The sequence below is a fragment of the Cucurbita pepo genome, chromosome 13 (assembly GCF_057944985.1).
Source record: "Cucurbita pepo subsp. pepo isolate OVF chromosome 13, ASM5794498v1, whole genome shotgun sequence".
NCBI classification, from domain to species: domain Eukaryota; kingdom Viridiplantae; phylum Streptophyta; class Magnoliopsida; order Cucurbitales; family Cucurbitaceae; genus Cucurbita; species Cucurbita pepo.
In genome coordinates this window covers 10784830-10800520 of record NC_141810.1, presented here as the reverse complement: position 1 = coordinate 10800520, position 15691 = coordinate 10784830, and the positions used below count along the sequence as shown (strand labels likewise).

Sequence of the window (15691 nt, the reverse complement as noted above, 5' to 3'; positions counted from 1 at the left end):
GCTGACAAGTCAAGCATCGGCTTACGAAATCTGCTATGTCCTTTTTCATACCTGGCCACCAATCACAACCCTTAAGATTCTGATACATCTTTGTACTTCCAGGTTGGAATGTGTAAGAAGTATCATGGGTTCTGTCATAATATCTTTCAGGATTCTCTTGTCACGGGGAACACATAAGCGGTTTTTCCACAGCAGGCCCCCGTCTGAAGAGATAAAGTACCCTACTTGTTTTTCTGTCTCTGTTTAACTCTACACTTTCCCAAGGTGTTCATCAGACTCCTGAGCGTCAATAATTAGTTTTCACAGGGTGGGTTGCATGGTTCTTTGTTATCTGTGCAGTGCCACCTCTAATTACAACATCGATTCCATCCCTCTTCATCTCATCCTGTATTCTTTCCTGCTTGGTGATCATCGCGGAAGTATGAGCAGCCTTTTTGCTCAATCCATCCGCCACAAAATTGGCCTTGCCTGGATGGTACAGGATCTCGATGTCATAATCCTTTACTAGTTCCAACCATCTCCTCTTTCTCATATTAAGCTCCTTCGGTGTAAATAGGTACTTGAAACTCTTGTGATCTATGAGTACTTGGATTTTCTCTCCATATAGATAATGTCACCATGTTTTAAGTGCAAATACCACTGCTACTAACTCGAGGTCATGAGTGGGATAATTTCATTTATTTTCCTTCAGTTGTCTAGAAGCAGAAGCTATCACCTTACCCTTCTGCATGAGCACGCACCCTAGACCTTTTCCTGTTGCGTCGTTGTACACCACTAGATTCCCTGATCCATCTAGAACTGTGAGGACTGGTGCTGTCACCAACCTCTCCTTGAGTTCCTGAAAACTCTGTTCACAAGCTGATGTCCACACAAAGGGCTTACCCTTCTTGGTTAACTGAGTTAGCGCCAAAGATATTTTGGAGAAATCCTGGACAAACCTTCTGGAATATCCAGCTAGTCCTAGAAAACTCCATACTTTAGTGACTGTTGTCGACCTTGGCCACTTCATCACTGCTTCTATCTTAGCTGGGCCCACTATGATTCCTCTATTTGACACCACATGACCCAAAAACGCTACCTCAGATAGCCAAAACTCACACTTGGAAAACTTGGCGTACAGTCGCTGGGTTCTTAGTACGGTCAGAACTTTCCTCCAATGCTCTTCGTGACTGCATCTAACTTAGAGTACACCAGAATGTCATCAATAAACACTATAACAAAAGTGTCTAAGAATTTGTTAAACACCCTATTCATTAGTTCCATGAAGATGACTGGCGCATTGGTAAGGCCAAAGGGACTTCTAAGGCCGTTTTGGGTATATCTTCTTCTCTTATTCTCAATTGATGATACCCTGACCTCAAGTCAATTTTTGAGTAAACTGTTGCTCTCTTTAATTGATCAAACAACTCGTCGATTCGCGGGAGGGGGTACTTATTCTTTATGGTGACCTTGTTCAGCTCTCTATAAACTATACACAAATGCAGGGATCCATCCTTCTTCTTGTCAAACATAATAGGGACTCCCCAGGGCGATACACTAGGTCGTATGAAACCCTTATCCAACATCTCCTGTAATTGTTCCTTCAATTCCCAGAGTTCTGCAGGTGCCATTCTGTAAGGTGCCTTGGAGATCGACGCAGTTCCTGGTTCTAGGTCGATCTCGAAGTCAACTTCCCTAACTAGGGGCAAACTTGGCAAGTCCTCTGGGAAAACATCGATGAACTCCCTGACAATGTGTACTGACGAGACTGTCTGTTCATTACTGCTGTCTAGGGTCACACTAGCTAAAAATGCACTTACACCACTGCGGATCATCTTCCTAGCCTTTAGTGCTGTTATGATGTTTGGGGTTCTTTTGGGGGTGGCTCCCTTATATGTAAAACTATCCCCTGACAGAAGTCTGAGAGTAACTATTCGAGTTTCACAATCTATTAGAGCGTGATCCTCACCTAGCCAATCCATACCCAAAATGACATCAAAGTCTTGCATACTTAATACGATTAAAGTAGCTTCTATGACACGTCCCGACACTATCACACTACCTCCCTTAACTCTATGAGTAGCCATTAATAGCTCGTGAGTAGAGGTGGACACTGATAGGATGATCTCTAAGGGTTCTTTTTCTAGATTCACTAAGTCAACGAATTCCTTAGACACAAACGAGTGTGTAGAACCCGAATTAAATAGTACAAAAGCCAAATGACCAAAGACGAGTAGTGTACCTATAACAACTGCGTCAGGCGTGTTGGCTTGCCTGCCTGTGGTTGCATGGGCTACAGCTCGCCCTTGCTGCTGTTGGGCACCCCGGTCCCTTTGATTTTGTATTTAAGGTCGATTAGTGTTCTAATCTCTCATCTAAGGACAGTTCGTTGCAAAGTGCCCTGTTTGGCCGCAACTGAAACATGCATTAGTTCCAGCACGACACTTCCCCTTGTGAGGACGCTGACACTAAGGGCAATTAGTCTTGTTCTATGCTAGGGCTCTTCCGCGATTGGCAGTTACACCACGGGGTGATCTGCCAGTCCTAGGATAGTTCTGGTCTATCTTTTTACCCTGAATTGCTATGTGGAATTTTTGGGCTAACTCTGACTGTAATTTGTCAATACAAGGCACATCAATGAGGGTCAGCATTTTGAGGGCTGTTGTATAATTTGTGGATGCTTGAGATGCCACATAACCTCTAATGTTCACCCTTAGACCGACAATAAAACGTTCAGCCTTAAGCTCCTTAGTGCTGACAAATATAGGAGAGAATCTTGCCAATCTATTGAATTCTAGATCATAATCCTCCACATATTTGTCACCTTGCTTGAGTTTAAGGAACGCTACCTGCAACTTCATCCTGGCTGTGACTGGATAGTATTTGTGGAGGTAGGCCTCTTTGAACTGATACCAAGTAATAGACTCTCCAAGCAGTGCAATAATTTTTTAAGCAGCCTTCCACGAGAAATGAGCCTCTCCCTTCAACATATAAGTTCCGCAATGAACCTGATATTCCAGCGGACAGTTCATGTAAAAGAATGTTGTTTCCATAGCCTCGAGCCAGGTTTCTGCTGCGACGGGATCTATTTTACCACCATCAAAGGAAGGCAGGTTATGCCTCTAGAAGTCTCTCAGATAACGAGACTCCACAGTCATAGTCCTAGAGTCTCTGATCCCTTGCAATGTTGTCTGTTGCATTGTTGCCTGTTGTATTGTATGTTGCATTATAGCCTGGTTAGTGACCAGTGTCTGCATCATCTGAGTCATATGAGTCTGATTTTCCATGGAGGTTAACATAAATGCTTGTAGCACATCTGTAGTGAGGTTAGATGTTGGCTGCCTAGGTGGAACCTCCACATTATTGGTGGTCACCGATGGGACCGCCTTAGGAGAAGGAGCAGTAGAGCCTTGTGTCAGGTAAGTCTTGAGTCATTGCTTTCTTTTGACTCATTCCTGATCTTGGTGCCAGTGATATAGGACTCTCGAACCTTTGGGGCATTTCATCAACCTCCTCTTGAGGTTCAAGTACAGGTTGTTCCGCTTTAGGTGACTGAACATCAGTGTCTTGAGCGACTCTTCTTCTTCCCCTTCTAGGTCTAGGCCCAAGATAGGGTCCACATCTATTTAGTGTCATTTAGCTACCACAATAGAAAATTGCGGTTACAATACATCCAAAGCTCAACCTCTAAAAAAAAATGTGCAACACAAGAAACAGTCATGACTTCGCAATTCAGTTCCGTGAGACTGTCTGGTCGCGAGCGGCACGTGATTGATGGGCGTGTCACAGAGGATACGATTCTCTAACCTAAGTGTCTACAGGACCTATGTCCTGGTGCTCTGATACCAAATTTGGCACGACCCAAAAAAAATTTTAACCTCAAGTCATGACTTATTAAGACTATGACGTGTAGTGTGTATGCAAGAAATTCAAAGGAAAATATTATGTCAAAAATCAATCATTTATTTCATAAGAAAAGCGTTTCAATACAAAGAGGACATAGGTGACTAGTTTTAGACAGGGAAAGAAAACATGAAGGGCAAAATGTACTAATCAGTAAGACTGGATTGACGCCCCGGGACAGGCTTCCTCTGTGACAATCCGCATCTTTCAACACGCCCTCTCTTGATCCAACGCTTCACGTACCTGAAAAAGAAAGATATAGCAAGAATGACTATAAAATTATACTCAGTAAGCCACCTACTTGTAGGCTCTTTTCGTATCCTAATCTTAACAAACTCCCACGGACTCTACTTTATCTCTAGAACATCTAGTTTTCATTTTATCTCCTTCGGGCTTGCCCCTTGGGGTTTCTTGATTCTTTGTCCTTTCATTTAAAAATCCGTAAGAGTTCCCTTATGCCGACCCGTGTAATGACTGGTGCCCTACGAGAGCTACCTCGGCATGACTCTGAGACTATCTGGTATCGTACCTAGGAAGTGAGCTGCAACCCCCTAGGCCCATGACCGTCCCCCTAGTCGGGGAGAGCTACCTCCCCTTAACCCATCCAGCTAAATGGTCTATACGACATGGGCACACGTTTTCTATGCTAAAACGGCTAAGAGTAGTCAAATTTTTATCAGGAACCCCCTGGTCCCCCACGAAGCTATGACACCAATCACATACCTGTAGCCTAAGGACACTCTAGAGATGGTTTGTATGCCGTGGTGGTCTGTTACACTACTAGGGGAAAGGTTAGGTCTATACCTTAGTGACTTGTCACTCTAACCACAATTCCTTAGACTTTACCATACATGTGGGTCATGGAAATTAACTGAGTGTGCACACAACTATCATCCAGCATCATCATATAAAATTCATGCAAAATAAACATACATGTTCAACGGGGCGATAACATCCATCAAGCTCCCAGAGCGCAGAGTTCACTCAGCAAGAATTAAACATATACATATAAAGCGGAAGCTTAAAACATAATTGCAACACTCAGATGATTCTCATAATACTTCACATAGTACATCCATAATCTTAACAAATAAATTACCTACAATCAAACATGGAAAGCTACTACCTAAGGTAATTAAACTAGCATGCATGCATACCCAAACGACTCCTACAAGTATTTCTTCCTAAAGATCCATGTGGTGACTTACCTGGATGATGCGTGTCCTTACGTAGCGTTTCCACACAATCAACGTATCAAAAAGTACTGCTTTTTCCTCAATTAGATCCTATTTCATATAAAATAGAGTTAGGATTGGATTTGGGAGGAAAATAGGGAAAACAGGAGTCGAACGGGATGAAAATGGGCTTCACGCGCTTCCATGTGCCAGCCACGCACCGGGACAAACTCACTCGCAGGTTCCACGCGCGAGTTTCACACGCACACATTTTTCTGTAACTGCGGGTCGTCAGTTCGGTTCGGTTCGGGTGGACCGCGGTTCGTTTCATCGCGCGGGTACCGGGTCAGCTGAGGAATGTGGGTCTGGTTGCGTGGCCGCGGAAGAGTGTCGCTGGAAGGCTAAAGCCACGTCTCCCCAGGCGGCGTTCGACACGTGTCCGGTGGTTATTGGCGCACGCGGACCTCTTGCCGGTTGATACATGGCGCGTCGTTGCCTTTTCTCTCCTCCTAGCAGAAAAACGAGGTTTCCGATTAGTTTTATGACGTTCTTCTCATTTTTTTTATCTCTCGATTCTTAATCCAAACCGTAATGACTTCTTCAACAAAGTTTTAGATCATATTACAACCTACATGCCAATATTTATTTCTTGATTTTTACTTAATCATACAACAAGTTATGAGCGTCAAAAAGAGGTCCGATAACATCCTTACCGTTCTTGGAAATATTCTCAGATCTCAACCTTTCGTCCGATTTCCCCACAAAATCAGTGGTGGATCTTCCCTAGATGAAGATAGTAAACTTTAACACTCTATTCCCCAAATGAAGATCTCATATCTGAAGAGTAACGTTCGAGATCTTACCTTGCGGATTTCTCTCGGATCTTGACGGAAGATGGAACCTCCACAACACGAGTCTTTCTTCTTTCCAAGAAGAAGCTCCAAAGTGTAAGTCTCGGTAGAGGATGAATTTCGTTGGTGATTCTCAAACGAGGACTCCGGTGATTTACTTTTCCCTCTCAAGTTTTCTCTCAACTTTCTTTCTCACATTTTTCTCTTTTGTCGGTAGTCTGTGGAGAATCCTCAAGACCCCTATAATGGGCTGAAGGGCAAAATGTCCATTTTGTCCCTTTGACTTTGACCGACTTTTTTTTTTTTTTTTTTTTAGCGTTACAGAGCTACTAGTTGGAGTAGGGCTAAACCCTGTTCATAGTAGACACGTTTTAAAAACATTGAAAGGAAGTCTGAAAGGGAAAGCCCAAAGAGAACAATATCTCTTATACTGGTGGGCTTGAGTTGTTACGGTCACGGTCCGAAATTCAAAACTTTGAAAATATGGTCGTGACATGCTTGATAAACTTTTTTTTTTTTTTTTTTTTTTTTTTTTTTTTTTTTTTTTTTTTTTTTTTTTTTTTTTTACACTTGTGCTTATAAAAACTACTTCCATCTATAATTTTTTTTATTTTATTATTATCTACTTTCTACAAATATTTTAAAATTGAAGCCAAGTTTTGAAAACTAATGTCGTTGTCTAACAAAGATGTTTTTATTTTTAGAAATTAACTAAGAATTGAAATGTTTATTTAAGAAATATGAAAACATAGTAAAAAAAAATGGGAAGAAACCACATAAATTTCAAAAATGGAAAATTCAAAATGAAATCATGGTGAAACAGTATATATATATATATATATATATTTTTTTTTTTAATTTGAAAACTCAAATGTTTTTTAAAAGTATAAAATCATGATAAAGAAAGGGCAAGAAAGTATTATATTGGTTAGAAAATGATAAGATATGGAAAATTTAAAATAAAATTATTACCAAACCACGCTTGAATTGACCGGTTTCATATATTTTCGATTGGATATATGACCAAAGTTTCATAATTAGCTAAGATTTTTTGTGTGATACCAAAAGGTAAAGTTTGGAGAGTTTATGTTTAAAATGAACAATATTAATATCACAATATATAAATATATGTGAGTTCATTATTTTTAACTTGTGGTACTACAATCATACTCAAAATTTAACCACATCAATAAATTTTTAAATACGAAATAAATAAATTATGAACTTAAAACATGTCAAAGAATAGGTTCGTAGTTAAATTTTATGAGACTTATGGAGTGGTGGACTCCCATAAGAGTTAGAGTTAGAGTATAGAAAAAACCAAATGAATTAAATTGGTTTGTTTATTTATGAGAGATGAGTTGTGTGTGGTAGTTGAGGGCCCGTGAAGGCACCAAAGGTTAAGGCTTGGATTTTAGCCCTTTTTTAGAATCTTCTTTTAGAAAGAAATGGTTTTGCTTTATTATATCTAATTCAAACTCATTTTCAAAGGTGTAGAAACAAAGGGGAAGGCTTCAAGTCCTTTCAATTCACATGCAAGCTTTGTTTTTGATACCTTCTTTTATTATTATGCCCTTTAAACTTTGATACCTTCTTTTTCAGGTAAAGGTAAGACAACCATGTATGAGTAACGATGTCGCTGTGTAAACCATGGAAATAACGTTAGGGTAATTGCATTCTCATTTAAGTTGTAGCCCTTAAGCTAGATCAGGGAGAATGCATTTCTTTCAGACCGTTGTTATTGCAATTTCTTTATTCTATTGATGTTTGCTTTTATTCCAAACGAATTTTGTGAACGTTTAAATCCATGATATCGTTTACCTGTGAATATTGCTAAATAAATTTTCACACATGCTTATATATCATGCATATAGTGATCGACTTTATTTTAATAATAAAAATAGGGTCATTATCATTTAAAAACATCTCACTATAAAATAAAAAAAGCCAATAGTCTCGTAGCTCATGCACACCCTCACCCTCGCCTTGTGGGTAGGTTCTTAGTTCACTTTAAAATCGTACTTCATTAACTTGCTCAATTTGTTCAATGTCTTATTTATATTTAGAAATCTTGTATAGAGGCTCTCATGACCTATCCCCCTAGGTTAACTTGGTTAACTTAAGCTTAACTTAGGATAATATTACCAAAGCTATTAAGTTCTCTTTCCTTGGTCCTATCTAGACAATCGGTTCTCATCGTTCGCCTCTTCTAATAACATTATCTCATAAGTTTGAAGCCTCAATTTCTAAGACACATGATTAGTTATATATTCGTTCATGTCATCATCATCCACCTATATATCATAGGTACTCAAGGTTTCAACCCATAATTCTTATCATAGCGTTATCGATCCCGTTCTCAAATTCGCTAGTTGGACTTAGTTGGCATGTATAATATCTATATTTAAAATTATATATATATATATATATATATATATATATATATATATATATATATATATATATATATATATGTATATATGTGTGTGTGTGTGGAGATATATATATATATATGTGTGTGTGTGTGGAGAGAGAGAGGATGATATCAACTGTGACCGAGACCGAGACCTTAATATGGGGCTTCAAGATTTAGTCACAATTAGAATGAATTTCACCTCTATCAAACGATCTCTTATTTCTTCAACGGGAAGTATTTAACTTGTATTATATTTTCATGATTTTTTTTTTTAATTTCAAACGTATTTTCGGATACATTTTTCTTTGAATCTTTCACCAAAAGGTAAAGGATTGAATCATTTTAAGCACTATGAAAGTTCCATAAAGAGAGTAGGTTGGTTTGCAGGAGCTATTTACTCGATTTGCAAACATTTCAAGAGCACCTCTAAGAAGAATCTTAGAATAAAATGAAAGGTAGCTAACGAACTTCTAGAAAGAACATAACTGTTGTGTGCATTAATTTTGATCACTTCAGAAAGCTAATCTAGTTATTTCTTTGTTAAAATGAATCGAATTTAATTTAGCTTGTCAACTCGAATCTAATTTAATTGGTTAACATATACGTTGTTGATTTAAATATCAAAGATTGGAATGTTCTACTCCTACTACTTGTTGAACACAAAAAATTTGGTTTTGGATGAGAAGTCCTCAACGTATGCAACGTCTTGACCATATCATGTTACCTCGGTGTCCAACTCGTTGATCGAGAACACACCTAACTACATCTATGCAACAAGATTCATAATATAAAATTATGCACACTCCAATTTAACGATTGGAAATTTCATCTGTAGCTTCCTATAAATAATAGTTGAACTCCTTACCCCATGTGTATGGATATGATATTACCAATTCTCAGCTTCAACGAAATACTAACTTAAGCATTCGAACGTATTTGACACAACATCTCTTTACACCTCATTGATGTTAAACAATTTTGTACATTATAAAAATGCACATTATTAACAATCAAAATTACAAAAGTTGTTTGTAGTGCTCGTCGTAGGCAGGACTAGATATTAAAATAATATAAAATTAAATTCAATAAAAACTCGAAGTAAAAATTAAGAGATATAAATATGCTTCCAATTAATTTTAAAGAACAAATTTAAGGGTACTTTTCGTAACAATATGATAGACTTAAGCCTAATAAAATCTATTAATATCAGTGTCAATCACAAGCAAGCAATCAACAAAATCATGGAAAAAAAATAATAATAACAAAAAGTAAAAGCAACTATATTTAGAGGCATTGCTATGATTGTAAATGGTTAAGGGATGAGGTAAAAGGGGACATTATAATTGAAAGGAGTGGGACAAGGCATAATGTAGTGAAACTAATAATCATCCAAATTAAATTAAAAAGAAAATTTTAAATAAATAAATATTTAGCATCTCTCTTATTAAATATTATATTAATATTTTATTAGCGTTCACGTAACTTAATTAATTGTGAACTCTATTCAAGAGGATAAAAAAAAATGTTATATTAACATTTCTCCGATTAAATATTATATAAATATATATATATATATATATATATATATATATATATATTTTTTTCTCTCTATTCGTTTTACTTTAATTTTCAAGCCTTTTTCTTTTCTTTTCTTTTCTTTTATGTTCTTTGATTTGATGTATCTAAAGGGTATTCATTCGAAATCTTTTCATATTATGATATAGTTTGTGGGAATAAATAAATATTTGAGAAAGTTTGAGTTACAATTTTACCCTCGTTGCACAATTTTTATTTAAATTGATTTTTTTATTTATTTTTTATTTATCGTTAAGACCCGTGACAAAAAAACAAAGCGCAAAACAATAATTTTTTTATATTAAAAAATCTTGTCATTTTCGAAACTTGTTATTTTATTTGGTGATGTATTTTTACTACCCCATTTATATTTTATATTATATTTATTGAATTATAAGTTTATTTTTTAAACTTTAAACTTTGAATTTATGGGTATAAGAAGTGTTTAATAAATTTCAATAATAAATCTCTAAACATTAAAAAAAATATTTATTATAATCTCAAAACAGTTTATTTTTTATTTTATACCTAATAAGTGTTTCATGTATCATAGATCATGACCTATTGCATTATTTTTTAATCTTCACGATCATAATAAATATAAAATTAAAAAATAGAATCTTATTAATTATAAAATTAAAATTATATTTATTTGATTAATTAATTTTTAAATTTAATAAATAAATAGACTCTACTAATATGTTTTATGCCCTTCTCGTGAGAGAGCTTCTCCACGTGTTAGAAAACAGTCGGATGCAAGGGAGTGAAAATATAAATTGATGTATTTTAAAATCATATTTTAATGTTAATTATTTAGTCACAAGTTTAAAGGTTGTGTTGACTTTTAAAATTATAAATATAGTTTTGAATCTACTAAATATAAAATTTTATAGACATTATATTTAAAAAAAAAAAAATTAAAGTTGAAAAGCAAAAAGATAGTAATTCGTTTCATTTAGTTTAATTATTAATTTATTGAAAGTTAATCTCTCAAATTTACTGTATGATGAATTGCTTGAACAAATCTGTATCTGTACATGAAATAAATTTAGGAATTAGAGTAAAGAAAAGAAAATTAGAGAGATTGAGTTGAAAGTAGAAAAATGACAACTGAAATGGTTCTTTTATGATCAGTTGATTAAAAATAAATAAAAATTGGATGGTATAATTGAAATAAAATGTATAGTTGATGAGTATTTTTTTTTTTTTTTTTTTTTTTTATTTATATAATTTATCATTAATTTATCTTGTGCAAACATAACCAACCAACCAACCACTGCAAAAAGCAAAAGCAGAAAAGCGTGAAAAAAGATGCTCCTCTGAATAAAGCCTTTCAGAATTCCGGATTAAATTAGTTATGAGAAACAATGTGCAGAATTAGTTGGAATTAAATACAAGATCGATTTTGAATGTATGAGAACGAAATTGTGTAGATCATCAATAGTGAACACTACAGCGAAAGAAGGCTATAAGAAATAATCAAAATACCAATTGCTTCCTTCTCTTTCTTTCATTCTGAAACTATGAAAGAAGGAACCAGCAGCAGAGAAAAGCAGAGCAGTACAGCAGAATACAACTACCATCACTAAAACTAAATCTTCCAGAAAAAGCAAAACCGAAACAAAAGCAAAAGAAAATTTCAGTTTCTCTCTAGTAAGAAAATTTACATCTCTATCTCTCACACAATGTTAATTAAGCACAGAACCAAACTATTCGTATCGTTTCCAGATAGTTTTCAAATTCTCATGCACTTCAACTCTATATTCAGAAAACATACCGATTGAATCACGGAATCCTTTTCTCCACGAAGCTGTTCACCAGCGCTAAGGCATTACTGGTGTGTTTCTTCACCTTCTCCGCCTTTGCGCACACATCCTTCTTAATCGGTCCGTCCATCACATCATCGAATCCGTCCGTACACGTTTCTTGATCCGTTAGCGCCGCGCTCATCCACGTCTGCACGTTGCTCATCTGGAACCTAAACGACGGCGCGTCGACATCGTTGATCTGGCGCATCTGCTTGAGTGAGCCGCGAATCTCGTCCACGGCGTCGTCGAAGTTCGTGAAGCAGTCGTGAAGCGCGGAGGAGACTCTGTGGTCAGCGCCGTAGTCACCGACGTGAGACAGGTTGGAGACGTAAGCAGCCATTCTACGGGCGTTGGCAAGGCTGATGGTAATGGCGACGCGAGTGAGCGAGGCCGGGTCCTGCTGAATGGCATTGGCGTAGCGAGAGAGAGAAGTGTAGCAGACGTCAGGATAGAGAGTAATGACGCAGCTAGTGCGGATGAACTCAGAACAATCGGCGGTGGCATTGGGAAAGGTTCCGGCATCGGCAGCGGATGGAACAAGGCGGAGGAGGAAGAGACCGGCTGCGAACAGGAGAGAGACGATAGAAGACGGTTGGGGTTTCATAATTTTCTTTTGGATTAAAAAATAATCGATCAAATTGCTCGTAACAGAATCAGGAATTGCGATTTGCGTGCCAGAGCTCGGTTCACGGGAGGGCTTTATGTAGGCAGTCCAGTACAACTGAAATTACATTATTACCCATCACCCTTGGATAGTATTACGAAATTGACCTTCCGCGTCTTACATCTGTCGTCAATGGCTGGAAGGTCCATATCATAATTAATTATATCATATGAATCTAATTTTTAATTAAGAAAAAAATGTATTATTGATAGTGGGTAGTTCTGATTATACTAAAATAATAATTATGTGTGTACTTGTGATTAATGATAAGTTAAAGTATCAAAACTTGATTAATTAAGATATTAATTTTTTTTTAGTCCAAGTGTTTATATGAAATAGTGTCTTCTTGCGTAATGAATGTGATCTAAATCATAGTTTTGAACATCACAATTTAATAATGAAGACAGGATATCGGAATTTCGAGATCTTAATTTTATGAAAAGGACGATAGAAATATTTATGAAAGAACAATGGTAATTTAAAGAGATGTACAAGATCGGTGAAGGGCCTCCACAAGTATTGCACGAATCAATTGAAGGAAAGTGAACCAAGGAGGAGTTTGGACTGGTTCATGCAGACTAGTCCAACTTGGTTCATTTGGACTGGTTCTGCCCCAAATGAACTTATGAACTAAGAATTGTAGATAATGTTTGAGGAAGTGGGCACGACAGAGGGAGTTTGAGACCTGCAAGAAGAATGTCAAGAAACTCCTAAAAGTACAAGTAGAGCGAATGAGGATGAGACTACTTTGGTAGCCGAGTGTCTATACAATAAGAGATTGAGAGCTGATCGACCTTCTAGATCCGGTCAAAAAGGTGAAAGAAAGGTCAAAACCCTTATCATCCTCACCTCGATTAGGTGATACTTATGATTTTACTGCCTAGATTGGTAATCATATGATTTCGTATTGACCGCATGACCTAGATTGGTTTAAGTAGAGGAGTGTCTCGAATTCAACAATTGACTATGTATTGGGGTGAAAAATGTACCTGTACTCTTAGAATAGGAACCACACTCTATAAAATTAGGTATAGGCATCCCAAAAACTTGGCTCATGATCACCCGGAATAAATTTTTAATGAATTTACAAATATGAATGATAAGGAATTCAAGCTAAGAATTGTGGTATCTTAACTAGACTCATGATATAATCAAAAAGCTTATAAGACCATCACGAGATGTAAAGTTCGACATCTCGACACTATAGCAAGTATGAGTGCCAGTGACACCTCGATACATTCGGAGGAAATAACCAATAATAAGTACACCATAGGAGGTATGGAGAGACAAGACGTGATATTAATGCAACCTATAAGGGAACACCCTTATTGACTCACGAAGTGTCAAAAAAGAGAAAATCGACGTGAACCTCGAATCACACCTGAGAAGGGTGCTGCATGTGAACATATGAACCCATACAGTACTGAAAGGAGTACAATATGAGAGCAAATTTTTGCTAGCAATGATAGAGAATCTAAATTTTCGTACAAGCATGAGACCCAGACCCAGAGTTGTTAGCAAGACTCATAGCTCACTATTTACCAAATACATCTAGGTAGTACCAAGATCTGAAAAATCTGTTACTAATGGCCTCGTATAAAGAGACCGAGTAGAATTTATGAGCCAATTCTGACTTGTCAGCATGTGAAAGCGCCATGACAGGGACCCTTAAGATTATTGCAACCCTCAAGTATCTCATAGTGGAAGTGGGAGGACGTGACAATGGATTTTATCTTAGGGTTCCAAAGACGAGAAATGACTTCACCGTGGTTTAGGTCATTATTGACAAGTTGACAAAATCGATGCACTTCATATCAGACAAGTGCACACAATTTTATCTAGAGGAGATAATCAGAATGCACAACGTGCTAGTGTCCATAGTGTCAAGTTGGTATACACACTTAACCTCAAAATTTTGGAAGCGTTACAGAAAGCGCTAGGCACTTAGCGGAGGTTTAGCACATTTTTCACTCAAAACTGAGGGAAAGATGGGATGATTCAATAAAATCTATGAAGATATGTTGAGGGCATGCGTTTTGGACTTAGCATGCAACTATGATGAGAACCTGTACTTAACTAAACTTTCTTATAGCAACAATCAAGATGGCACTTTTTGAGGCCTTGCATGGCAGACGGTGTCAATCTTTCGTATATGCAAGAAGTAGGAAACCAACAGTTTTTATGGTCCGAGTTGGCATAGATGATGAACACAACGGTCCATAAGATCATCGGATAAGAATTCAGACTACGCAGAGCAACAAAAGAGTTATGCAGACACTACTTTTGTGAGAAGATTTGAATTACAAAGAACGATCAATGCAGATCCTAGCAAGATGTGTAAAGACCATACGAAGTAGGAAAATCAGTTTGGTCATAGTGTAAAGACCCTAATAGTGAACTTGACTAGATTGTCGAGGGTTCGGATAACTATAGAACTACCTCATGATTTATGATCGTACTCTGTAGAAATTATTACGAAGTTTTCCTATTAATTTCTTCTTATTAAACCTGTCACGAGCGGTAGGGGGTGGACCTTGACAGTTGAATATGTTAAACCTAAAATAGATCATAACTGTATATACTAAAATAGTCTAAGATTTACTAGTTTATGATTTGAAGGGTTTGTTACCAAATCTATGATTTTATGGTTTGTTACCAAATCATAGATTTGGAATGTAATCTTCATTATACGCATCTATAAATACATGAGGTCGTGACCCATATAGGTCATCGTGCCATTCAATCTAACATGGTATCAGAGCCAAGGTTTATTTTTTAAACTCCTCGCCATGTCTTCTTCCTCCTCTCCATCCACCATCTCCAACACCGTCTCAACTACCATGGCGACTTTTGGCCTTAAACAATATCCAATCCCTCTACACCATGTTGTCACAATTCGTCTAACCAAAAACAACTTCATCATATGGCGTGCCCAGCTCCTCCCCTACCTACGGAGTACGAAGCTTATGGGCTACCTCGATGGCACCAATGTTGCACCTGCCAAGCTGATCCCTTCCTCAACTGCTGCTGGTGCTGAGCTGGTCTCTAATCCGGCCTATAATCAGTGGTATGATCAGGATCAACAAGTCCTTAGCGGCCTTCTCTCCTCCATGTCTGAGGAGATTCTTCATGATGTGGTTGCCGCTACTACGTCCAAGGAGGCGTGGGATACCCTGCAGCGGATGTTTTCATCGTCAACTCGTGCTCGCACTACTCAGATTCGTGTTGAGCTTGCCACGTCCAAGAAACGAGATCAATCTGCTGCAAATTATTTTTGCAAGATCAAAGGGCTAGCCACCGAGCTGGCCGCCGCCGGCTCT

General features: G+C 37.3%; 1 protein-coding gene across 1 annotated transcript; it reads right to left on the bottom strand.

Annotated features, from left to right (window-relative positions):
* Positions 1-11375: 11375 nt before the first annotated feature.
* LOC111808313 (21 kDa protein) lies at positions 11376-12399 on the bottom strand. The gene has a single exon (XM_023694224.2). The coding sequence runs from the start codon at positions 12309-12311 to the stop codon at positions 11685-11687; it is 627 nt and encodes a 208-aa protein (XP_023549992.2). The 5' UTR covers positions 12312-12399; the 3' UTR covers positions 11376-11684.
* Between the last annotated feature and the right edge of the window lie 3292 nt (positions 12400-15691).